Source organism: Python bivittatus, unplaced genomic scaffold (assembly GCF_059951505.1).
Source record: "Python bivittatus isolate LINGU-HERP-01145 unplaced genomic scaffold, Pbiv_v1 ctg000480_np1212, whole genome shotgun sequence".
Classification (NCBI taxonomy): domain Eukaryota; kingdom Metazoa; phylum Chordata; class Lepidosauria; order Squamata; family Pythonidae; genus Python; species Python bivittatus.
The window spans coordinates 58788291-58816050 of NW_028277075.1; the positions used below are offsets into that span (position 1 = coordinate 58788291).

Here is a 27760-nt window from a genome sequence, read left to right on the forward strand (position 1 = left end):
AGACCAGCATACAATCAAAAGAAAGGCAGAACTTCTGTGGAATGGGAGTTTTGCAGAAGCTGCCATCCATGTGTGCCAAGGGTAGAGCACTGAAGTGAGCTCTAGAGAATGCCTAGCAGTATTTGGCATGGGTAAGTGTACACAGGTAACCTGCTGGAGTGGATATTTGGAATTTTCTAAGAGTCAATAAATCATTCTGAAAGTCTAAGTACCACTTCCTCTGTTTGGTAACCTCTTTAGCTTTTTCTGATCCTAGGGATAATTCACGCTCAGGTAAGAGACTGTATGAATATAGTTTGCTTATGATGGTCTTCCACAATGTGGATTTAAAATGATCAGCTAAACTGTGGCTTCAGTTTTGGGTAACCTAATTCTAGTCTAGGCACCCATCTGGGGGACTGAAACAAAAATCTAATTGGACTTTTTCAAGGGGGATATACCATATTTAAAATAAGGTTCTAATTATGTCCGATAGGATAAACGTATGATGGATTATGTAATGTTTAGTAGCTGCTGGATTAAAATTCCATTCCTGCTTTTCTATGGACTAGAATGAGTTCAGCAAGTATTTACAGGTAGTCCTCACTTAGTGACCATTTGTTTAGCAACCGTTTGAAGTTACAAAAAATCTACTTATGACCAGTCCTTGCACTGATGACTGTAGCAGCACCCTTGCGGTCACATGATCACAATCCAGGCACTTGGCAACTAGCTTGCACTTAGGACAGTTGCAGTGTCCTACAGTCATGTGATCACCATTTGCGACCTTCCCAGCTGGCTTCCAGCAAGCAAAATCAATGGGGAACCACATGATTCACTTAACAACCACAGTGATTCTTTAACGACTGCTGCAAAAAATGTTGTAAAATTGGGTGTGGTCACATTATGCCTCACTTAATGGCCTCCAGCTTAACAATCAATTTTCCAGTGCCTATTGTGGTCGTTAAGTGAGGACTAGCTGTATATTATATTGGGAAAAAGTTATAGCACATTCTTAAAACAGGGTTTCCAATCTGAATTATACTTGTAGTGAATATAGACATCAAGACATCAAGACATCAGCAAACACTTGGTATAAAGCTCCCACCTGTATTCTTCCTATAATTTAACATCTCTCAATTGTAATGGTTCATCCATGCCTTTTCTTTCTTGTGATGCATACCTTATCCCTATGTTAGTCACATTTCACTCATATCAAAAAAAAAAAAGAGGCATTTTCTTGCAGTCTTCGTTTCTTTTACTGATAGATGGAGAAATAAAATACATACATATTTTCTTTTTCTATTGGAAACAATTATATTGTCATAGAGGAAGCAGCCACATTAATAATTATTGTAAGAGCAACATAGGAGCCACATCCTTGGATTTTGACTCATAGCCACTCACTGTAAGAGTAACTGTAATTATCCAAACTGGGTGGGAAAAACCTTCACAAAAGATGCAAGTGATGATATAATCTATTTTTACACTTTTACCATATCTGTAATTCTTTACTCGTGTGCCTGGGGGTCAGTCCCCTTAACCTCAGTCAGGTTCATTTCTGAGCAGATATACATTAGATTTTGTTGTTAAATAACTAGAATTTACTTCTGAGATTTAGCATTTTACCCCTAATATCTACAGGGGTTTATTCATTTTTTTCATGTAAATAACTCATCTCTGTGACTTGTAATTTTCCGTGCAAAAGAAATACATAGCTGAGTTCTGATGGGATGTTACCATTGCTATAAACAAACAAGGAACATAATTTTATACAAGCATGTAATGGCTTTCTGCCAATTCTAAATGGAAATATTCATCATTCAGCAAGCATATATATATTTGTTCCAAATGTCACATCATTCATGAATTAGCTCAGCTTAGTAGAATAGTAATTTAGCTTGGCCCCAATACTAGTTAAAGAAGAAAAAAGAAGCAGTTATCTAAGGTTCTGGTATCTTCAGTTATTTTGAAATTAAGGCTGTAATTCACAAACCATTTAAAAGAAGTTGACTTCTATGATGAATAAGCCACATTAAGAATAGTTGTACCCATATACTGGTATTTCATTGATCAGTCTCTAAGAGTATTACTCAGTACTTGTTTCAATGCTACATATTGCTGTATGAAAAGTTAATCTTAATAATTATTGTTATTATTTTAGAGTGGAAGGATGTGTTCCTATGTGTCCTTTGAATATGGTGCTGGATGAAGTCACTCAAAGATGTGTCTATTTTGAAGATTGTATGTATAACATAATATTGATTCAAAATTATAGGGTTTAAAACTATTATTTCAGGCTTAAATTTAGGAAAGTAATCTAAGTTAGTTGAAAAACTTTGTCCTCCCAATATTGTGGGCAAAGGTTTAGAATCTTGGCCAAGTGAGGATCCCTCCCATTTTCTGCTTGACCATTAGTTTCCCTGCTTGGTCTAATTGGAGTGAATAGGCCTATGAACTCCATTGTGGTGTCTGGAAGAACATATACGTGGTGCTTTCTGTTATCAAACTTGCAGTCTGTTGTTCTTTTAAGGCAGTATTATCAAGAAGATTAAGATAGTATCTTTAAGTCACTTTCGTGTCCAAGGACCTTAAACCTTATTCTGTAAGAATACTGACTCCCTGAGGCTTCTTCTTACATAAAGAATTTTAGAATAGATACATATGGAACAGCTACATATGGAATTACAGCTGCTAAGGAAAAATAAGTCTTTGGCAATAAGACACTGTGAGAAGAGCCTTAATCTGAAATATGAAATTATAAATGTGTTCAGTAATGTGTTCAGGTTTCATTAAATTATATTTATGATGTCAAAACATGTTTTAAAATGCTAACATTTAATATTTTTAAACACATTTTCTTTCAGAATAGACATGTTAGAAATGGATAATAGTTTATTAGTGCTGTACTAATAAAATAAAATAAAAATAACACACTTTTAACTCAGATTTAATTCTGTGTAGTACAGCACTATACATGTCTCACATACAAGTCATCTGTTTTTGTCTTATTTCAGGCATTGAACCGACAGTAGAAGTTCAAATTCCACCATCCACTTTAAAAACACATACAGTTTTTGAGGCTCTTCAATCTTCTGCAGCAGTTCTGAGTAAAGAAATAGCTTCATCTGCAACACCAGAATCAAAACTTAGAGAAATAACACCTGCATTGAAGCAGCAATTCAGCTCAACCATAGAAAAAGCTAAACTTTCAATTGTTTCATTACCAAATATTACTTTAACTACACCAGCTGTTTCAGTCCAATCAGCTTTTGGTACAAGTGCAATGCCAGAATTTTCACAGCTGGTAACTGATTTTAGCCCTCTATCTGTAGTTCCTCCATCAGCAACTGATGTAGTTACGGATACTTTGCAAACAAGCAGTATGACAAGCTTTTCAGTCCCCTCAACATCTACAGTCACTGAAGAAGAAAGTAAATTGACAGCTACTCCAACTTCCATTGTGACTCCATCAGTTATTAGAGAAGATAAATCACCAGCCACATCTAGATTAGTTTCACAAATAAGTGTTCAGAGTTTTCCTACAGAGGACATAAAAAGAAAACTTGAAAACATTACAGAAAGCCAAACTGCATCTGTAGTAACATCAAGAACAGAGCATACTAGTCACTTTTTTACCAAAGCAACATTGCCAACTTTGGAAATATCTTCCTATTTGCCAACAATAAGGGAAACAACTTCAAGCAGAACTAAGTTGGGAGTAACTCAACCAACTGTAACAATTGCCAATGTTACTGAAACTTCATTTTCTCCTTTATTTACTACTTTAGTAGCCTCAAAACCAATTCTAGAGCCAGGTCCTTCAGAAACATCAAGGACAACTATTGCTTTAATCAAAGAACAACTTAAAAGTACCATTATTCCAATAACTCCAGTTCCCACACAGCTTCCCCACACCCTCTTGACACATCCAAGTGTTTTTGTTTCTACCATTAAAAAGGAAATGCCACAAACAACATCAAGTGTTACATATCAAACAAGTTCATATTTTTCTTTGTATTCACCTATAACCTCAAGACCTCAGGTTTTTACTTCTAAACTTCCTGGAAAAGCTGATGTATCTTCTCCTACTACAATAGTTTCCAAAAAATATTTACAAACAGGAGAGCAGTCACTGTTCATACAGCCAAACATGACAAAGGCTGTGTCTGTTTCATCTTACAGAATTACACCTCTGTCTACAATAGTAAGCTCTAAAACCTCAACTTCATCTGAATCACCAATTCCAATCTCCCAGAAAACATCTACAGAACACAAAATACCTTTCCTCCTGAAAACTACAAAGGTGAGTGTTCCAGATTCTGTTGGCATAACAAAATCAAAACCAGAATCTACTTTTATAAAAGAATTCATAGCCACGGTTGTCCCAGGTCCACTGGTGACTAAAAAGCTAGAATCAGTTGAAACAACTGGATATCCATTTATTCAGCATGCTGTTACTGATACAGAAAAAGCAACAGAACATTTTAGTAAAAAAGAATCAGTAAAAACTACCAGTTTATATACAAGAAAACCATCTATTTCTCACCTTCCAATGTCAATTTCTACAGTTATGACGTCAAAGATAGTCACTGGTCTTGTTCCTTCACCATCTGAAATTCAAGTTCCTGTGGCTACTACCATTCACCCAGTTACTTCAAAGACCACCTTCAGGACAGTACCACCAAGCACAATAGCTTTAAGGTCAACTCCAGAATTGACAGTAAAAGAATCTAGGGTTACTTTATCTCCATACATTAAACTTAGCAGCAGGTCATCAACTACTGAAGAAGTTGCATCAATCAAAGAAATATCAGCTTTATCTTCTGCTACTCTTTCAGTAACAAGATTTCCTTCCATAATCCATCTGGTAAACACAACATCCTCTTCACTTACTTCAACACAAAAAATATCTGCAGTACCAACCACTTCAAAACAGTCAATTGAGACAACAAAATCATCTATAACTTCCAAAATCACTACTACCTCTGTTCATATTTCTCCAACGGAAAGCATTTCTTCTCATGTAAAAGACAAATCTGTTCTTCCATCTTTTATAACACAAACAACAGGGAAGCATGATTATTTGCTGGCCTCTAGAGCTTATTTAACCACAAAAGGAACTACTACTGAATATCAGTTTCCAGTTAAAGTGGTACAGACAAGTGTCTATCCCCAAAGTACTTCAAGTAAAACAGAGTCTCTCAAAGTAGCAATGTCTTCCCTCTTCCAAAGTACTTCACATCCAGTTGTTGCCCCTTCAGTTGCTTCATTTACTACTTTATTTTCACCAAAAATTCCACTTGTAAGTGATAAAGAAATAAGCCAGCAAATAATAGAGTCCTTTCCTACCGAAAAGTTAAAGACCCATTTACCCACCACAAAGCAAGCATCTCCTGCAGAATCCAGCACTTTGTTTCATGTATCAAAATCAACATCACCTTCACTATTTATATTGGAAGCACCAGAAACTTCAGCTGTGAGTCAAACAGGCTCACAAGAAGTATTTGTAACACCAGTAGTATCAACAGCTTTCACACCCATGAAGACCAGTGCTACAGAGAAGGTGTTAACTTTGTCTAAGCAAGTGCCACTTTCCATTATTTCTTATAGTTCAACACCTATAGGACTAAGTGGACTCACAACCAAGAGTGTCACAAAATCCTTAGAAAAAACAGCAGGAATAAGAGAATCCATCACATCTTTATTTTCAGTACCTTCTGTTATTTCAGAAACAAAGAGCATAACTTCTAAAATACTAGAAACTGATAGAGAAATATTGTCTACAAAGCTTACTGTATCACCTTCAATTAGCAAACATTCACCAACTTTCCCTGCTCTGCTTGGTTCTACTAATGAAACAGCAATATCCAAGTTCCCATCTGTAATAGAGGCAACTATAGCATCAACAAGACCTTTGCCTATACCACCAATTCATCCAAATGCTTCAACAGCTATACCAGCTCCCACCTATTTATCAACCAAACCAGTATATGATTCTGGCACTGTATATGCTGCAAATTTTACTACTATTGAAACTACCTCAGGTGCTCTAGCTTCAGTTTTCATACCATCTAGAGAGACAGCAACTCAGCCAACATGTATAGTGAGTAATATAATTAATTGATCTTTATTCAACCATAGGAATGTTTTGTGTGTGGGTTTTACTTCAGGGATCATGGATGTATGATATATTAAAATATGTCTTCTAACTTCTATTTTTAGCCATAAATGTAGCTACCCAGAGTTGTTGAAAGTCAGATGGCATCCAAGTTTAAATAATAACAACAACAACTTTCACATTTTTCTCCTGCTTTGGCACTTCCCTGAAAATCTTCTGAGAATCAGGGAATGCTCCATTATCATGTGGAGGAGAAGCAGAAAGGAGAAATCAAAAACCTATTTCCATTTGCAAAACTATAATTTGGGGTATAAGCTATTATTTCAGTTGTGTCTCAGATTTGGTAGCTGGACTAAACTATATGCTTATTATTTTACATTAGTTTGTGACATAAAATACACCATGTCACCAGGATAAACACCACGAGAGGGAAATAGAAATCCTGTGATTTTGTGAGGATCTGTATTTTTTTTGGTGTAATCTGGAGGGAGCCACGTGTTAAGGGTGGGTTGGTGAGTTCACTATGCAAAGAAAAGGATCAGAAGCAAAAGTAGGTGGATCCATATAGTTTGTCTCTTCCTGATGCCCATTTTTTCCCTTCTCTTTTTCTGTTGCCCTCTCTCTCTTCATCCAACGCTCTCCCCACTTTGCCAAAACTTTGAATAGTTTGCTTTGCAAAAGCCTTTAAAATTAAGGGTCGTGGGGCTATAGGTTGTCATCCCTTGTTATTTCATGACTGAAGAATTTTCAGCAATACCCAAGAACACAAATACGTTTTTAAAATCCGAACTGCATTAAAAAAAGTAGCTCAGATTATAAAATTCATTGCACCATATAGAAGTATTGTATAATGCAAAATATAGTATATTCAGTTTTTCAGACATAAGTGTATAGTATAATCACAGACTTATATTAAAAGTTGAGGAATCAGAGAGAGATTATAATTTGATTCTGCTATCTGCTACTCAAATAATGCAATTGGACCACAGTTGTTCAATATAATCCATATATAGCACATAGTTGTCCATACAGAGCACAAGTCTTTTTTTCAAATCACTTCACTGTATGTTTTATTTTTTCCAGCCATTGTTGTCCCATCATGTTCAGGGTTGGACTGACTGACAACAACGTAGATACCACAGCAATTGTAGTGTGCGTGTTGCAAAAATGCACAGAATAAACAATTAAGAATAAAGCATGAGAAATACTTTTTGTTAGAAGGATAACATAGAAAAGACTTTTAAAAGCAATGAAGTAGCCTCCACTATGATGTGATGGTTCAAAATAAAAGGTAGATGGAAGAAACTTGTGATTATTTCTTTAAGCAGTATCAGGGATGATCGGAGAAGGGAGGTCTAGAAATATTCTGCAATATTATTTCAGACTTGACTTTGCTTTGCTTTTTCCAGATGTTACAGTCATTAAAACACAACTAGTGATGCAAACAAATCTTTCTAGCCAATTGCATTTTTTCTAGTGACAAGTTCCTTATAACACATTATGCTAATAAAATTGCCAAATGCCCATACTTAGATGATTTACAGATCTAGTTGCATCCTAACATGATCTGGAAGCAGTTACTTGAACCAGCCTCTTGATAATTCTGCTCATGTGTAAAATATTGATGCAGAAGCCTAAGAACATATTCTGGGCTTCTCAACTACTGAGTATGATCGTTTGGGAAAATATATGTGTGTGTGTGCGCGTGCACGCCTGCACACACTGTTAAATTTTTAGTTTTAATAATTAGCTTCACTTTGTAATTTTGTTTTTATGATCTGTATATTATTAATATTGAACTAAACGTTGAACATTTTTCAAGGCTGCTATTTCAGAATTCAACCTTAATTCCAAAAAAAGACTCTTGGATACTCAATAGTTTGGGCTCCTGTGTTTTACTATGTTGATTTTTTGAAAAATATGTTCTCATTGTTTTTGTTTTGATAAGAGTAGTAACCAATCTTTTCTAAATATGCCTTAGCCTGCCACAGAGAATGAGTGCATAAAACATATTTGCTTAGATGGACAATTGATTCAAGTTAACAAATCACAGAACTGCCCATACAGTGCAACACAACCCAGCTGTGGATTTCTTGGATTTGCTGTTCAGATTAATGGAGACAAATGCTGCCCCAAATGGGAATGTGCATGTGAGTTATTAGTCATTTAATGCTTATTTTAAAACTGCGTTGAGCCAATGAAACCTTGGACTTCAGAGCAGGTACAGAAGGAACAGATGGTAGGAATTATTCCTGCCATACCTACAAAACACGAGCAGTTTAACAAAAAGAAATAATATTGGGGAGGATTATGCTGCACAGTATGTAATAAAATAACCAAACAAATAGAACTCAGTGAAGAGGTGTTAACGTAGAAATAATATTAATGATACCATTACTGATAAAAATTGTAATTCCTATTTTGGCCAATTCATTGGTTACTGAGGAGAATACCTGTTATGTAGAGATTTACATAACAAATGTTAGGGGTTGGATCTAGAGTCTCCAACTTCAGTTCTGAGAATGTTAGAAGAAGGCAAGCTATATTTTCCATTGAATCCTCCTTCCATCTGTAGCATCTTGTGCCCCTTAAAATTTTGGTGAGGATTGTAGAAATTTCTGGAGTAGCATGAAATGTGAAACTGGGTCTCCAGGGGGAAATGGAAAGGCCAGCCTTCTGTTCTCAGGAGAGCAACCCTGAATCCAACTTGCTTTGATCCTAAGTAAATAGTATATGGGGCAAAATAACATTTAAAGGTGAGAAAATAGCAAAACTTCTTACTTTTCAAGACTTGGGTATCAACAGCATGCATATTGGGCTTCTTTTGCACACAGACCTATTTATCAGGAAATTACTTCTCAAATTTTCCAAAAGCTTGAGTTGCTCCCTAGATCACTGAATTCAAGGAACCACAAAACATTATCTCGAATAAAATAATGTTGTTCAGCCAATACTACAGTCCATCAAGCTATGGCCTGACATGTAAATATACAATGTGCTTGAAAAGTATTTACAATTATTTATTCTATTTGTTACATATTTTAGTCTACAGTAATTTAACAAAACAGTGAGTCACATTTGCCAGCAAACATCTGCCCATTTTGTAAAATTATTTAATTAACAGTTCACATTATGTTTGATCAGGTCGATGCACTTTCTTCTCTGATTTGAGCTTTATCACCTTTGATGGACTTCATATGGCTTTATTTAAGGAAGCAGCTTATATAATCAGCCAAACACAAGATGAAACAATAAGCATTCATGTTGTTGACTACAGAAACACTAATATGGTACTTAATCTTGTTTATTATTATTTTGTATTTATAGAATGTGCACAAATAAATACAGTCTTAGAGCTCTGATCCAATAGAAGCTATGAAGCTAGAAGATCATTAATTTTGCTTTTCTTGTGTGCTGATGTTTGAATAATCCTTCCCATGTATTTTCAGATAGCGAACCTTTTGAACATTTTCTCTTATATATCAAGACAGTTGAATGTAGGCTGCAGTTGAAATCAGTGTTTACATGGCAGATGAATATTTTTGTCACACTGTTTAATTTTATGAGACATGGAACCCACTGCTGTAATTCTTTGTGGAATAAATTCCTATTTTTGCTGTTTTATTCAGGGGATCTTAACCTATTCTAAGCTAAGTCTGGCAATGCTGAATTTAACATATCTGTCTAACCAGATTATCATTGACCGCTTAAATAGAAAGGTAAACTTTACTTCTCCTGTTATTTACTCTTGGTTGTTGACCTGTAATAAAGAATTTGATTTGTTAAAACTCTAATTCATGACTTTTTGTTTTATGATTTATGTTGGGTGGCATAACTTGAAGCCTTGGGACCCCTGTAGCCTCTGAAAGACATGAGCAGAATTCCTAGAGATGTTAATGATTTAAAATCCAACTGCAAGGGGAAACTATTAAATGAATTGACTGATTGAACTGATATAATTTAAGTTAAAAGTTAAATTAAATCCAAATCAATTCTCTCAATACTCTGCCTATTTTTTTTTCTTGGCCTGGCAGTTTTGGGCATGTAGTTTGTGGTGGCCAAGTCTCCTAAAGCTTGTGCAGTCTTATTTATGTCTGTGTTCAGGTCAGGTTTCCAACTAAAGACTGTAACGTGAGTAATTAATATTAATTATTATCCAATCAATTAATATTGATATTAATAATTATTGATAATAGTAATTATTATTAAATATTATTTTTATTATTTCCTGAACACACAATAAAATGGAAGTAAGGAATAAGAACTTCTTAAGCAGTAGTGGCATGTTAACTCTCCTGTCCTCTATGTGCTTATTTAGGAGAAATCTTAATGAATTTAGTGGAACTGTATTCTGAATAATCATGCATAGGAATTCTCAGTATTTATAGTTTGCAGTCAGTGCTAGAATATTTTCCTTCCTCTTTTTTTACATGTCTTGTAATTTTTTACCAGTTTAATAAGGGCTGAATAAACAGAATGTATTTGACGAAGGTTTATTACTGTATGTAGTAACTGTAGGTTAACATGAAATGTCAGTGATCCAGGCTTGAAGCTAGTAATGACACTTAAGCTAGCTAAAATTTAGTGATGTTGAGAGAGAAAGGTGTTTTGTTTGTTTTCCATTTTAACCACCCAGAATTTTTGGAATGTCCAGTTAATCTTAGATTCTGCTATGAGACCACATCAGAAATAGATGTGTAAGTGTGCTGACAAAAAAAATAGCAGCCTCACTATGTAATTTTAGAATTTTGGGGGAAAAGGGTAAATTTCAAAATTACAACATCCAGCTTTGTTGGTTTTCCCAGTTGGCATACGTTTTTAATTCTCTTGTATTGTATTCTCTATTTCCTTTCTGCATTTCAATCAAATTACATTTTCATTGTGCTCCTTAAAGAACTTAATTTCTCACTGGCTTAAAAAGAAAACACTACCCAGTGCCCTGATGGCATTAAACTATACCTGCACAACTTGAGTCATAATTATCTAGTTTAAATGCTGCATACATTTTTATTGTTTTCTTCCCAGATTTGCTACCTAATTGCTGCTCAGGAATTTAATATGCAAGTTGTACAGGTTTTCATTAGAAGTTTCCATTAGAATTCCTTTGATTAAAAGATTTGCTTTTACAGAAAAGGAGCAGGACTTGTTGAAAATATTATTATGACAAAATACAAACTCTAATCTTAAGTGTTGCCTAAATGTCTCTTTATATATTTTCTAGATAGCGGTCAATTCAAAATATGCTTGGCCTACTGTTAGAAAATATGGTTTTAAAATTGAGGACACTGGCTTTATGTATCTTATTAAAACCCCAACAAATACTAAAATTCAGTGGTTTCATAATACTGGGATGATGATAATTGAATATAATGTAACCAGTGATCAAAAAACAATGGGACTGTGTGGTAAGCAAACTCTAGTAAGATTTATTTTGTTATATTTTGTTTTATAGCTTTATATAGCCATCCACTCAGCACACCATTTTGTTAAAGGGGGAATATCACATTGGCTTGTTTATAAACTATATTGCAACTTGAAGAGTAATTCTATAAGGAAATTAGAAAATGATACTATAATAATTTATTGCTGAAATGAGGCTAATGTTCAAAGCACAGACGAAAAATCCTAAATTTGCCAGCCCAAGTATCTGCAGTCAAAAATTTAATTCCTCTGAGATTATATTGCAAATACTATGGGTGAGGTAAGATTTGCTTCTACATTTAGAGTTTCTGAAATAGAAGTATGAAGGCTGAAGTAATGTGAAAATAAATAGAACACAAATAAGTAGAAAATGCACTTTACATTATGCTTTTCGTAAAGTCAAATAAGGTATTTTAAAGATGTGTGGCCTGCTCTCTGCTAATACGCTGAAGAACATGCTGCATAAAAGGTAAGATGGTTCAATAAGAGTTTAATTTGAATCAGATGGCATAATCCTCTCCCTCACTAATGGGAAAAAGCGCTAATGGAAATCTGAGTTGATCTCTACTATTGAGAAGAGAGTAAAGATGAATGTATGGGCTATTGAAATTAAATTTAGGAACAGATACTTTGGAATTTTAAGCAACCTGTATCATTAAACAAAACACCCTCATCAGAAGAACCTCACCATGAGATGCATGTGGCATGGATGTACAATTTGTTATTAGGTACATTATGTCAGAATACTAATGAAGTCCAGTTTTTTCCTACCTACAACTTGTTAACCATATCTATAAACTTAAAAAGTGAGTCTCTTTTAGCCTGATGGAGGACCAGAAAGAAAAATGTGATTAAGCATACATTTCTTTCTTATAATATATGAAGATGTCTGAATAGAAATGCCAATCAGTATTGGCAATCATCTCCCCTTGCCTGAACTCAGAATCTAATCAGGGTTGGCCTGGTTAGTACTTGGATGGGGGTCCTGTGAGCAGTCAGGCAGGCTGGGAATCCTGGAAGAAGGCAATGGCAAACCACTTCAAGAAACCTGTTTGGATCTGTCACCAGGAGTTGAGCTCAGTTCCCAAGACCATAATAAGTTTTCAAGGTTTGAAAGGCTTCCTACCCTCAAACCTTAAATAACTGGGTTGCATAATAACCCTTTCCAAAACTGGTTTGCAACAGCCCCAAAGAAGGAGCATCAAGCACACTTGACAGTCTTGTTCAAAGAAGACAAACAGAATGGGGGACTGACATGCCTGCCAAACTTCTCATTACTCACTGAGCCTTTCCAGTGATGAGCTGGTTGAACCTCCTAGTTGACAAGTCTGGCAAATAAAGAAAGTGGAGCGATGTAGGATCTCTTGTCGCTGCTCACTCTCTATGCCATGATGACACATAGTTTCTAAAAGGAATCATGTTTTTCTTAGTTGCTTTTATTTGGTCTAGGAACAAAGCTGTCCAGATGAAGGGGAACTTTAAAAAACTAAATACTAGTGATCTACCTGATTATCAGTCTGGTCCAATAATCAGTTCCTTTAGCAAAATTTTCCCCAAACCTGCATATGATCAAGCCTGAAGCCTTATAGCAGCAAGGCAAAACTTCCATGAGGGACTTTCAGACCTTGCAAATAGTAATGTTGCTATAAGGAAGAAACACTTGAAGTAAATGTTAGTGACAATTATTCTGATTTTGAATTGTTTGAACTAGCTTTGACTAGTTTCTTATTTATTTTTGCTAACATAGATCTTAGACTTTAAAACACAAGACAAGAAAAAACTATGTTTCAACAGTCTCTTGAGCTTCATTTATGCTGAAGTCCTAACCACATTTCAGCTGCAATCATATACAAACATATGTAGGGGGAAAAAACCTATTGATTGGACTTAAATCTTGATTTAATATGCCAAGTGTTATACATTTACTTACTTAAAGTTGTCTTGATTATAACTGAGAAATGTAAGAAATTTGGATTTGAAAAGATCTCCCCTTGGAGGGCTGTTCATTATCTACATTGACATCTTTTTGAGCTTGGCAAAAATTGTATTATTATTACAGACATTTAAAGCTTTTGTTTGTAATATTTCAATTCAATTGATATTACAGAAATGTTGAAATGTGTTTATATTAGTGTTGAACCCTAAGTCCTCTCAGATTGGTTCTATAGTATCCCTATCACAATTTTTGCTTTTGCTGATTGTATTTTAGTGGTTATTTACTCACCCATAAAATATTACACATGTTTATACCACACACGTGCACACACACATACACAGAGTATATATATATATATATATATATATATATATATATCCGTAGATACATAAAATGGTAGGATAATTTATGTATTGTTTGATAGATTTTGGTGTAGTTTCATAAATGATTAGGAATTAATTGGTGTAAACAAAATGTGAGACAAGATTTATAACTAATCAAATTTCAGGGCAGTTATCTTTGAAATACAAATTACAATGTAGAAGATGGAATTAGAATCTCTTCAGTTCCAATTCCATTTCCATACAAAAATTGTATTAACTTCCATATAGAAGCCTTCAATGAATCCAAAAGCTTTCTATGAGCAGAGGATATCCAATTATATCCAATTATATATATCAGACTATTCTTTAACACAGAGTGTTTAAGATGTAGCCACATATAGCTGTACTTCCGCCAATGGTATAACGTAAAACTAGTCATTATACCATACATTATGCAATCTGAGTCAAAATCAGCTCCTGGTCCTTACAGTTTTCTTGGCAGCAATACAGAACTGGTTTGCCACTCCCTTCTAGGATATTTTTGCCTTGCTAATCTATCATAGAGTTCCAATGCTTCTTGGTGATCTCTCACCAAATATTAATCAGGTCCAACTTCATTTTGACTTTTGAGATTAGCCAAGGTGTTCCAGGTGATGCAGTTATCTCAGCATGTTAGACACTGCATGGAGATTGGCTAGTGCTATAGACTGAAGATTTTACACATGAATTAGATGAATTTGGTTAAATCATAATCCAGAGGCTTTTTCATAATTATATTGATGCCAGCTCTATTATATTATACCATATGATATGTACAATAATATATGTGGGCACCAATCTTGGAGTTTTATCTTTGCTTTCTGTAGCTATTTTCTGTTTCTGATACTGTTCTGGTTTGGCATATATGTTTCCTTTTTGTTTGTTTTATGTTGTATGCTGCCCAGAATCCTTTCAGATTGGGGTGGGTTATAAGCATTGTAAGATAAATAAATATGCACTGTCCTCTTTTGCAGGTTTCTGTGATGGAATTTCAACAAATGACCTCATGTTACCTAATAATACTGTTCTAAGCACTGCGGCTGCTTCAGTTATCTTCACAGATAGCTGGTTGGTGCCAAATACACTGAAGTATATTGGAGAACCAAGAACCCATGAAACTAACTGTTCAGCCATGAATTGTTCACTTTGTTTAAATACATTGTTGACCCACACTTTCAGCAGCTGCCATCCTTATGTATGTTATCTTTGATTCCTACTTCAATTATTTTTATTATTGATAAATCTGTTTTTATATTAATAGCAAGCAGTCCTTGACTTATGGGTTGTATTTTATTCATAAATTGCCTACCCTTTCAGCAGGGCCAATGAGATAGTTATTCAAGGGAAAATATTTTGGTGGTCTTGGCACAGCTTGAATGCAATGCAATATTTCTATTTGAAGTGGGATCCAGAATTTACAATAATCCTATCCGGGAATGAATAGTTATTGTATAGTCTGTTATCCATTATATAGGCTGTTTCTTTCCATCAGATTGCTAATGATGCTCGTTTTGTAACTGTATCAGTTACTAATCCATATATTTTTATGTGTGTTAAGGTTTCTCCAGCTTCTTTTTGCAATTTGTGGATCCAAGACACCGAGTATATTCAGAATCCATGTGTAGCACTGTCTGCTTATGTTGCCATGTGTAATAAATTTAATATTTGTATAGAATGGAGGAATTCTAGTTACTGCTGTAAGTATTTGTATTGAGATTCTATATTAGCTGTTAACCCCAATAAAGATACACTACTGGATGTTGACAAGAGAATGCAGTCTGTGAAACTGAATAATAAATTAGGGCCTAAGTGACTGAGTTTAGGTCCAAAGTCAGTCGTTTCTTTGAAATGTTGGTAATCTTTGGGCCCAGCTTGTCTTGAAAATACAAGTAAATATTGGAATAACTGTTTTCTTCAGTACAATAAAATTATATGAACAGAAATACCATTAATAACATCAAAATAAATGATAAGATACATTAGCCAATATTAGTCTCCCATCCAAATTCTAATAAGATCTGACCCTCTTGGGTGTTTTTGGAACAGCCACCTAATATTACCGGTGGTATTCTGTTGGCTGGAAACTGTGTTAAACTGCACTGAAAGTCTCTCATCCTGTCAAACATTTGAAATAGGGTAACATTAGCTTGTTTTTCTAGGTGCTGATATCATTCAGCAATTTTATCACTGGCTTGGATAAGAGATTATTAAACGGGAATTGTTTTGGAATTATTAAATCGACACAAATGGAGTGCTTAACTTCTCAGAGCAGTTTGAGACTGAAAGCAGTCCCTGGGAAGAGTAGACATTTGTTTTGTGATGGCCTCGCTCTGGATTTCCCACTTTGAGAAAGGATTTGGCTGGATAGCTGAAAGATGTTTCAGGTTCTGTGATTTAGTATCTGGAACTGTGGGGAAAGTGCTTTGAGCAGGGTAATTAATGGGACGACTGGTGAGCAAGTGAAAGATTAAGCATTCCCAGCTCTCCAGCTCTAAATTTCTTTATACTTTACTTTCTAGTGAAGAAGGGGGTAATATCGCTGCTTATTAATGCCAGTAATGGTTATATATTACCATGTGTAATATAACCTGATGGCTCCCATATCAATAGCATCACTATGTTAACACTGTATCAATTGTCTTGCTAGCCTTTCCTTGTCCAGATGGTTTCTCTTATAAGGCCTGTATACATCCATGCAACACACCAAGTGCTTGTCAGAGTACAGAGCCAGTAGCAGAAGATTCAGACTCTTGCTTGGTGCTCACTGAGGGCTGTATCTGTGCAGAAGGAACCACCCTTCATCGAATTCATTCTGCTCTCTGCATCCCAGAAGAGAGGTGTGGTAGGTGCTAACTGTTTTCTTCTGTAGCCTACACTCTGATCTGTTTCCTTGGCTGTCAAATACTTATTTGAGAAATATATAGTCCATCTTTCCAGACAGCTATGATGAAATTCAGATAACATAATAGCCAATAGTTCTGAATTCATCTACTTACAGGTAACCTGTTCATGAACAGAAGCCACTTCCAGTTTGTGAACCTTGCTTATAAAGAGAGAAGCTAATTCTTGTCTGTCTGTCTGTCTGTCTGTCTGTCTGTCTGTCTGTCTGTCTGTCTATCTATGGATCAGTGCCTTAGTCTGCAGAGGTTCCTCTTTTTTTTAAGGTCTATTTGGATGTTAGGGATATTCTGCATATTCAGAAAATACTTCCGAATTTATCTCTAGTAGAATATAAGCAGAGTCTGGACTCAAGCCTATAGTCATAACAATAGGTGACATACCAATATCTGTACGTAAATAAATAAGCAGAGAGGTGGAGCTAGGGATTACGGCGTCAGCATCCTAATGATTCCGTTTCTTATAGATTAGACATCCTGTTGGTATAGGAATTTAAGTGTATTATCCATCAACTTCTGTAGTGCTGCAATTCAAGGCTATATACATTTGCTGGCATTGTTCACTCTGTAGAAGACTGTTGTTGTTGTCTTTATTAATTACATTTGTATATTGCCTGACTCCCAACCACTTTGGGCTTTGCATATATATGGGCATTAGAGATTTAATGATGCTGAACCAGTGACTAAAATATTTGTAGAAAAAGTTAATGCATATAGTTTTTCTGAACAATTCAGCCTGTACAGATAATTCTGGAGTGCCTCGTGCAGTGGGTGAAATTTGGAAAACTTCCAGTAGTAATTGCTGTATGCACAAATGTGTGGACAGTGATACCATTGCTGCTGTGGAGTACAATTGCTCCATTAATTATGACTTCGGATGCCAGCGCTTTGGGGAAGTGGCCTCAATTGTCCCTGGTGATCAGTCCTGTTGTCATCAGAAAGTCTGCAGTAAGTATTCTTGCAAATTCCAGTATCTGAATGGCTTTCTTTTAGAAACAATAACAAGGACAAATGTTTAAAACGTTTTTTTTAATTTGTTTTTTTAAAAAATCACACTAATGGCAAATGACTTGACTTGCATATATTTGAATATACTAGGTTGTTTTTCATACATTTGTAAGGCTGAGATCATAGGGAGCAAGGAAGAAAGTTGATAAAGGGTGAATGAGTAGGAATACTGACTGAAAGCCAATGAGGCAATTTGGAATTTTTTACAGCCTGGCAAGATATTTTTCAACCAGTGAAGGCCCTGCTGAAATTTTGTGATGTTTCTGACAATTTTGGGGATACTAAACAGAGGTTTTCCAGTTTTCATTAAACATATGGACCACTTAGCCATATAAAAATAACACTGAATGGCTGCTTATGAAAAATAAACTCTGAGGTGAAACACAATAACTAAATGTAAAAGCAAGAAAACACTATGAAATGCTTGTCATTAGCATTTATCTATTATAGTTATTTAATTGTCATTAAAGTTGCTAGGGTTACCAGGAAAATGAATATATGTGATTCATTATACTGGGCAAGAAACATGATTTATGTTTCAGAAGTTTACCTAAAGGACTTTCTGTTGATTTTGACTGAGTTGCAGTTATAATGTTTTTTCAATTTTGTTAAAGAAATTTGGCCAGTGAAACTAGTTTAGGCAGAACAAAGCTTGAACAACAGACTGGAGAAGCACACTGGCTGTTGTTTATACTTACTGGTATTTATTTCAGCTATTGTGAGCCAAAACGTTGCACACAGTGTTGCAAAAAAGTAGCACATAAAAATGATGGGATGAAACTGTATTTATAATATATTTATGATATAGGAGTAGTTAGGTTGTTCAGATTTGATGATCTGGCTATCTGTGTAGTGTTCTGGTTAAGGTGTTGGACTAAGGGTACAGAGACCACGGTTCAAGTCCACCCTCAGCCATGGAAGCTCAGTGGATAACATAGGACCCACTCTCTCTTAGCCCAACTCACCTCATAGAAAGCCACATATAGCTATCATATTGTTGCTCTCTTGTTAGCTAAGGCTACATGACATCCTTCTAATGAAGCTATATGTATATATGAAAAAACAGTCCAATTGCAATTGCCTATTGGGTTCTGCTTCTCTTTGCTTGGCCCCAGGATCTTCTACAAGGCTCAGTAAAACAGTTTTTTTTGTTTGTTTGTTTTAATTTATAATTGTCAATATTTCATTTGCAATGTTTAGTGTGGGTGCCAAAAAGTGGTACATTTTAAAAACTACAATCAGCAATATTTTCCTTTATTCTTTTTGGGTCTGTCTGGCTATCTGTAAAGCTTGCAATGAAAGCCTTTGCGACACGCTGATTCCTAAATGCAAAGTCTTAGAGAAACTGGTAGCCTATTATCAAGATAATTCCTGCTGTCCAAATTATACATGTGGTAAGTACTGAATTATAAAAAATATAATCATTTTCAAACCAGTCTCTACTGGCTTGTATAGAATTTTGAATAAGTAATGCAAAGGTAATTCAAATTCCATCATCTGAGCAAAAACAGGAGGGAGATTCACCAGCCCTTTCTCCTCTGTTTAAAAAACCTTTGCTTTGAGACAGAGAGGAGAGAGAGAGAGAGCTGGGAGATGTGAAAGGAAGCAGATCACCAAGGAGGAGATAAAGGAGAAAAGAACACTCAGAAGAGAGAGTGCTGATATAAGGCAAAAAGAGACTGGAAACAGCCACTTGGTTGGGTGAGCTAATTTGCAGGAGAACTTTGCATGGGAGGAACCATGGTAGGACCTTATCTGGGACCACTAGGGAGAAATGATGTTGAATCAGACCCAGAAAAGAACTTCAGTCTCAAGTCTCAATGGAGAGAATGGATGGTTTGGGGCCCATGATAAGAGCAGAGCTCAGTGTCTTAGGGCTGAAGGTGAATGAACTCACTGAAGTGCAAATTAGAAATCATTAGGGAGTCAACAGGAGTTAAGAGGAAGTTCTCCTAAAACTTTGATTGAAGGTTGCAAACTATGGGAGTCAAGGATTAGTCAGGACCAGCTATCTGGAGAAGCAAGATGGGGGAAATTCCTCTTTTCAGAGGTAAAGGAAATGTTCTAGGCCAGAATTTGCATTGGGGTTCCTTTGTTTTAAGGTATGCTAGTCTGCTTTATGAATCCTGATATTTGGAAATTGGCCTCTTGTAGTTTTTATTGTCTTTTGTCTAATTAAAATCTTGTAAGTTTTGTACCATCATATGCTATCTGAAGTCAGCTTTCAATGGGAGACTAAGGTTTGAGATACTGCACTGTACTGTATGTATTTTTGTCAAATGTTTTATTCCATCCAGTTATATTGTTTGGACATTGGCTACACAAGCTGAAAGGAAGTTTTACTTGTTCTTATTTGTAATGAATTAAAATCATAAGACTGAGGCTTTTGTTTTCATCTCCTCAAGAGGAGATAGGATGCTGTTCTCTAGCCACCTGTCTCACACATACTAGGAGGTAATGCTACTGGGTATAATTTTCATTATTATTCATCCCCCTCCCCAATTTATGGGTAAGCTGCTCAGGCTGTGAGAGACCCATCTCTCATAGGCCAAGCCAATCTTAAGGGGGAGGACTCTGGACAAGGCACTTCCTTTCTCCAGGAGGATGAACAGTGGCCACAGGAAGTGCTATGTAACCATAATAGGAAGCTGAACCAAGATACAAGGGAGGCAGACATCAGTTCTTATTAAGGAAAGTAGAATGGCAACCCAGTGTATACTAGGTATTCTTCTGGAAATTAATAACAGTAATACAAATGAACATCCATTCAAGTATTATTTTACTTCTTTTTCTTGTTTATGCTCTGCTTATTTCAGAATGTGATCCAGAAAAATGTAAGTCTATGGAACAAATTCCCCATTGTCGAGCAGATCAAACTTTGATTGCTGCCCACGTGGAAGGCACCTGCTGCTTCTCTTATATTTGCTGTATGTCACTTTTAGTTTTTACGTATAGTTTGATGCCTCAAAGATATAAGAATGGTCTACTATCTCAGATCAATAATACCTGCTGTCTCATGCCAGATGCCTCACATCACCTGTATCCATACTGCTTCTAAGAAACATTTTGGTGACTCAGGGCCATTTTTAATGTTTGGGTGGAGGTGGTTTGAGACCTAGTTAGTAAAGAGAATAGGGGTAGGGGTTCTTTTAAAAGTAGAAGGAGGAGAAGGAGAGAGAGAAAATCATAATCTAGGAGGACTTCAAGAATTGCAAAAATGGGGGCTATGTTTTAATTGTGTGTGTGTGTATGTGTGTATGTATGTGTGTGTATCTATCCATCCATCCATCCATCCATCCATCCATCCATCCATCCATCCATCCATAGTGGTCACTCTAATCCTGGAGTAATGTATACCTACTGAAATTTGTCACCAGTGAATGATTGCCCAAAAATGATATTGTGAAGAGGTGAGCTGTATAATGCCAACATAATGGTACACTGAAAGCTTAACTAAGAGCTTGTACCTTCCCCCTTCTTCTAGTAAAATTTGTTTCCACCAATTTCTGGTCTGTAATGTTTTTATTTGTTTGAGGTTATGGTTAAAGGGGAATAAAAATGTAATTCACAAAAAATGTATGCTGTTACAGAAAACAGAATAAACAATAGCACACCTTGTTTTCAGATAAATTAAATATTTCTCTTTTAGCATGTGGCAGTTGTTCTGCTCAAATTCCAGTGTGTCAAGAAGGAGAAATGCTTACCGTGGATGGCAATACTACTGACAGATGTTGTCCTGATTACCAGTGTGGTGAGTTTGCTATCAGAGATTATCTTAATTATTTTGCAATGATTGTTCTGTGCTGTAAATATACAGAATTGTCATGAATTAAACTTTTTATTAATCTGCATTCATTTTCAAAGTAGTCATACAAGAAAGATAGGTTAATGTATTGATGTATAGTATTTGTCAGATGATACCTATATACAGTATATTAAGATGTACATCAGTAGTTAAATAGTTAAGACTGAGAATTTAAATACAAATTTACACATTTTTATCTATATATGATGAATAAGTACCATTGTGACTATTTTATTTATTTATTAAATTTGTATGCCACCCATCTCCCCCAATGGGTGACTCTGGGTGGCTCACAATTAAAACAAAACCCACAAATAATTAAAAATAAATACCATATTAATTAATTAAAATTAATGAATGCATTAAAAATTGATTTTTAATTTTACTTTTCATCATCCATTTCAAGAATCTGAGGATAAAACCACTTCTGTCTTTTCTTCTATTTTTAACTTGCAGTCTGTGAAACCTTTCGTTGTCCTGAATTTAAATGTGTGTTAGGAATGTCCTTGATAGAAGTGTGGAGTCCAGAAAAGTGTTGTCCATATCGTAGATGTGGTAATTATGGTTCTTTTAATTTACCTCTAAGCAATTAAGAGCTTTTTTTTAGAAAATACAAAAGTCAATGGTATTGGATTAAAATTCTAACTGTGGTTCAGGATGATCTAGAAATGTGGTAGGTTAACACTAATAGTTTTCAGAGTTGTTTTATTGGTTAGAAAGTTTTTCCTCAGTCTCCAAAATATCACAATTACAACTTATAATTAAGTTCTTGTAAAATGCTCATTTTGGGGGTTTGATCTACTGTACAACCAAAGTTACTAATGTGCAAAGTCATCCCTTGCAGTGGTGTTGAAGTGGGAGCCAATATAGGCAAGGTAGATATGAAGATTCTGTTGAATGATTGGAGAACTGTTTACATACAATTGAATAAATATTGAATGTATGAAATGTATTTATTTATTTATTCAATTTCTTTAATCGCCCATCTCAGGCACAAAGCCTGGTTTCCAAGGCCTTATGAAAGACCAACAGGGACCAGGCCAATCTAATCTCAGGGGGGAATGATGTTCCAGAGGGCGGGTGTCACGGTACGACCTTGGGAGACAGGAGGAAGAATCACAGACTAGGCAGCCATCAGATAAGAGGCAGCTGAGTTTTCAGAAAGAATGGGTATGTGGCAAATGTCTCAGAAGGGACCCTCCCTAGTTTCTTGGAGTGTAAAGGCGAGACAGGAGAGATGCACTTTCAGACTTGCAAGATTGATGTCAGCCTTGGGAGGTAGTCTAGACAAGAAGCACAGAAATACTAGCTGTATCTTTATTTTAAGGTTACATTAACAAAATCTTTGTTAAAGTAACCTTACAATACTTACAAACTTCATTTCATTGAATGAAGTGGTCTCTTTTCTTTGAAAGTTTATACTATAATGAATCTTCAAGAAGTTTAAGGTGCCAAAATCTTTTGTGCAATGTTGGCTGTACTGTTTGAACAAAATGCTGAAAAAATGCATTTGATGGGTGTTTCACCCATATTCACATAATCTTATGGATAGTTTTGTGAACACTGATTCTCTCTTTTTAAAATTATTTTAGAGTGTGCATGTGACACAATTCCTAAGCCTCAGTGTAAACTGGTAAGAAGCCTTACTGAAATATGCTTAAAGTATCTGAAACCTATAGTCATTTTTTTTTTTTAGACTTTAGAGTACACTTGAGATCTATTGAATTCACTTATATTTATATGTAAAAGTAATTGGAGTACTCAACAGGCATGAGTGGTTTATTTATGCTTCATTAATTGTTATAATTACTGGTTTAGTAAAGCAAGTGCATCTTGCAAATAAACACCCATTGTTTCCATACATGAGGGCTTCCTATGTTTGTTAGAATGCTCTTGAAACTCAGATTAGAGACATAGCATTCAACAAACTGAGAAGAGAGATTGCCTATTAAACTGGCATGCATTTTTCCACTGATAAAGGTTAACATCCTCAACATGTATACTTGGGATTCTTAGACTAGGAATATCAACCTGGACATGCTGACTCAGTGGGATCAATAGGAGTGAGTCCCACTGATCTCACTGAGATTTACTTCTGTTAAACAAGCACAGAATTTATTAGTGAATGTGTAATTTAAGTAATGTGTCCTAGTATCCCAAAGTTAGTAATTTATATAAGACCCCTTGAACTCAGATTTCCTTCTGGATATACTGTATATGTATAGGAATAATACAGCAAAGAATTCTGAGGGAACCAGGATTTTGCTTTGCTTTTGTTTTTTGTTTGTTTGTTTGCTTTTAAGTTAGAATCCGTAACTCTATAGGAATGTCAATGAACAAAAACACCAATACTGAAGGATGATATTTATGAGATAATATTGATATTTTTCCTGTGTGAACAGGGAGAGAAAATGGTTTTAGATGAAAAATTCCAGAACAGCACAGAAAATGTTTGCCACTGTTCTAAATATAAGTGTTGTAAGTAAACCCATTTTTCTTTTGAAACCTCTAATTTATGCTATTATGAGTAATGTTTCTATTTAGAAACTGAAATTTTAAGGCAGCATAATATAGAATACAAATTAAAATAAAGGAGTTTTATATGCAGATGATATTTCCCTGCAACTTTTTATGCAAGCCTTGAAAGTAGCTTCAAGGAGAATTGAATGGGTAAGCTTGTGGCTAGCTCCATTGTTTTACTACTACTGTAAGATTCTATTGATAGAAATCAGGAGAAAGCCATGAGTATCAGTGGGTTCATTTTCTTTGTCAATAGCCTATGGTGTTTATGAATGTTTAAGCATATTGTTAGTTTCACTTTCCTTTCTTTGCTTGAAATATCAATAGTATGTGAAACAATTTTACACAATATCTTCCATATTTGTTGAAATTTTTCCAGCAAAAGACAAAGTATGCCTGAACAATGAAAGAGGTGTTCTGCTTCCGGGACAATCCATTGTTGAACACTCACCTGATGGCATTTGTCACACTTCACATTGCACAAGTATAATTGATCCTGTTACCAAGTTCTGTTGGATAAATACCTCCATTGTTGATTGTGCAGCAAGGTGCAAATCTGTAAGAAGTTCACAATTAAACTATAAGCTTTCACTGAGAAGTTTAAAATAAGAGAGAACATTTATGGCAAGATAATAAATCCATCCCATTCCCATTTGGGTGTGCTAGATCAGTTCTTGAATTCGGCTGTTCTCTGAATAATACTCCAAGGCCTCCTTCACCTGAGATGCAAAGTCTCAAGCTCTAGTTACCAACAAAATGCCTCTGGCCCAATGACTATCTCCAAATGTAAGTTGTGAAGAAAGGTTAAGGGTCAGCAACCTGATTATGTGTCATCAAGTTGATATTGACACTTAGTGATCACATAGATAGACCTTCTCCAATATGAACTATCCCCGGTCTAGTCATCCAGGTCTTCCAAAGCTATACCCATCCACCTTGCTGCAGATTGTCCTCTTAAGGAGTATAGAGGATGGCCTTGACAGACAGAGGGAACGTCTCCAAGGCAAAAATCAGATAAATGTGGCTTGAGCTCATACCAAGAAAGAGATTTAGGAAAATGCCTCAGCCCCCACATCCTTCTCATGAAAATAAAAGAAGGAGGAGGGGGAGCACACTCAGACTTGCAAGTTTCTGTTATTATAGCTGTTTTAATAAAAGTAGCTGTAGGCCCACACAGTATCTCTTTCTTTGTCTCATCTACCTTATAGGGATGAGCTCTCTTCTTCTTTTTCCTTCCACCTTTCCCAGCATTATACAGGAAGTCCTTGACTTACGACCACAATAGGGACCAGAAAATTCATCATTAAGCAGTGCAGCCTTTAAGTGAGGCATCACATGACCACATCCAATTTTCCGACCTTTTTTGCAGTGGTTGTTAAGCAAATCACCATGTTTGTTAGGTGAATCACATGGTCATTAAGTGAATCATATGGTTCCCCATTGATTTTGCTTGTTGGAAGCTGGCTGGGAAGGTCGCATATGGCGATCACATGACCCCGTGATTCTACAACCGTTGTAAATACATGCCGAGTTCCCAAATTTTGATCACATGACCACAGGGATGCTGCAATGGTCATATGTATGTGGACAGGTCATAAGTCACTTTTTCAGTGCCATCATAACTTTGAACAGTCACTAAATGAATGATTGTAAGTCAAGGTCTATCTGCAGACTTTTAAAAAGAGCTAGGTCTTCATGTAATGTGTCCAAAAGATGATAATTTGAGCCTGGTCATTGTGCCTCAAGTGAGAACTCTGGATTGATTTGTTCTGTTTACATTTTCTACTCTGTTGCTATGGGGAAAGTGAAGTGAGGCAGTAGTTGCCCTTTCAGTTCAAACTGCTCATACAGAAAGACCCACAATGAATTTTGGTTTTGAGCAGCTGTAAACAGATGACCTTAGTCCATGTTAAAGTAGCCACTGAAGTACACTGTATGTCTAATAATACCATGGTAAATTAAAAAAAAAATCTGCTGAGACTGCCAGTGCAACAAAGTGGCTATACGTGCATGTACATGTGCAGATAGCTGGGGAAAGCCTTTCAAGGAGGACATGGATGCTTTAATGCTTCAAGGAGGGCTGGTTTGCTCATGCCAATAAATTTTGCAAAGCTCTCCTTTGGAAAGTTTTGGATAGTCTTAATCTCTTGTATACTTTTCATTATCATTTACTGAATATAGTACAGAGCAATTAAGGTATCATTGTGGTTTTTTATTCTTGTAATTTTGCTACTTGCTTTAAACTATATTTGAAAATTTATCCTTATCCTTTTCAGCATCAAGTGTATGAACCTCCAAAGGATTTAACAACTTGCTGTGGAAAATGCAAGAATGTGTCTTGCGTTCACACATTCACCAATGGAACAGTTTCATATTTTAAGGTACATTTCATTTTTCTTTGAGAAAGGAGAGGGTGTTCACTGAATAACAGTGCAAATGCTGAGTTTAATTTGGAACTCCAAATACTAAGATCTGCATTGAAAAACTTAGTCTTATCTTGGCTGGGAATTTGCATTTCAATTATCACAGTAATCTAAAATAAGATAGTATTCTGGAAATAAGAAGTTGTGCATACTTAATAATATTAAGTGCATACTTAATAGCATGATAGATTTAATGTCATGAATCCTTACTATATTTAATAGGTGCATTCTGCAACCCATTATAAAAGTCCCAATTGTGCATAATTCCCATGTACTGGAAGTCCTAGTGAGCATAACCTTGATCAACTACAGCTCATAGAATACAAGGAAATGCTGATCTTGGTGATCAGTTAATGCAATTCCTGATCATTCTTCATGGTGGCATTTCTTCATAGTGAAAGTTGTCTATACAGTATGATAAACAGTGAGTTTAATTTGCTATCCAAGAATAATGAATATTGTGTAGTACAACATTCCTGAACAGTAAGTAGGCTTTGGGACTGATTTGCACTTCACATGGACCTACATTGCTCTGAATGTTATATTGACCCCATTCAACTGTGGCAGGATTTCATAGGGGTTAGTATAATTATTGCAAATAACTACAAAAATTCTTTCTCAAAGAGACACAAAATATATACTGCATTGTAAATTAAGAAAAGCGGTGATAGCACAACAGAGCTTTTGGTGTTTTGGTCTGATGGTCTCGTTCTTCCAACTTTCTGCATAGTACTGTAGTGCTTTTGCATTTCTGATGATGGTTTTTAAATATTTGTAGCCTGGGTCCAGTTGGATCTCAAACTGTCTCAAATACGATTGCACAAATACACCAGTTGGATCAGTTCTAATGACATCACCCATCAGCTGTCCACCTTTTAATGAAACAGAATGTGTGAAGGTTAGTGCTTCAACATGTTTCTTTTCATATGATTTTATGGGGACCACAACATTATTGCAACCAAATACATCACAAAATATTTATAGCTGAAGACCAGAGTATAGGTTACTTTTTCCATGGAAAACATTCTTTCTCCTGACTCTTACATCTACAGCTATAGAGCAGTTCTATCTGCTTATAGTTTAGGTCTCATAACAGCAGCTAAGCTCAGTTCTAATTGCGCTTTTCATTTACAGTTAGGATTGTAAAGAAGAGTTTTACAATGTATATACAGTGCACCTGACTTTCATTTTTGTATATATTTAGATTGGAGGATATATTGTCCCATTCCTTGAAGGATGCTGTAAGACATGTAAGTTGCTACTGAAGCGTCGGTATTGGGGGGGGGCA

At 35.6% G+C, this 27760-nt stretch overlaps 1 protein-coding gene across 1 annotated transcript in view; it reads left to right on the forward strand.

Annotated features, from left to right (window-relative positions):
* OTOG (otogelin) overlaps positions 1 to 27760 on the forward strand; it is a 104962-nt gene that overhangs the window by 67887 nt on the left and 9315 nt on the right. The window contains exons 35-54 of the mRNA XM_025169761.2: positions 2144 to 2223; positions 2997 to 6085; positions 8082 to 8250; positions 9245 to 9390; positions 9730 to 9819; positions 11322 to 11505; positions 14794 to 15014; positions 15378 to 15516; positions 16467 to 16661; positions 17452 to 17664; positions 19014 to 19118; positions 20541 to 20651; positions 21374 to 21475; positions 21986 to 22084; positions 23122 to 23162; positions 23932 to 24007; positions 24429 to 24607; positions 26326 to 26430; positions 27251 to 27370; positions 27677 to 27722. Coding sequence (XP_025025529.2) covers positions 2144 to 2223; positions 2997 to 6085; positions 8082 to 8250; positions 9245 to 9390; positions 9730 to 9819; positions 11322 to 11505; positions 14794 to 15014; positions 15378 to 15516; positions 16467 to 16661; positions 17452 to 17664; positions 19014 to 19118; positions 20541 to 20651; positions 21374 to 21475; positions 21986 to 22084; positions 23122 to 23162; positions 23932 to 24007; positions 24429 to 24607; positions 26326 to 26430; positions 27251 to 27370; positions 27677 to 27722 — 5510 coding nt within the window. The remainder of the gene's footprint in view (positions 1 to 2143; positions 2224 to 2996; positions 6086 to 8081; positions 8251 to 9244; positions 9391 to 9729; positions 9820 to 11321; positions 11506 to 14793; positions 15015 to 15377; positions 15517 to 16466; positions 16662 to 17451; positions 17665 to 19013; positions 19119 to 20540; positions 20652 to 21373; positions 21476 to 21985; positions 22085 to 23121; positions 23163 to 23931; positions 24008 to 24428; positions 24608 to 26325; positions 26431 to 27250; positions 27371 to 27676; positions 27723 to 27760) is intronic.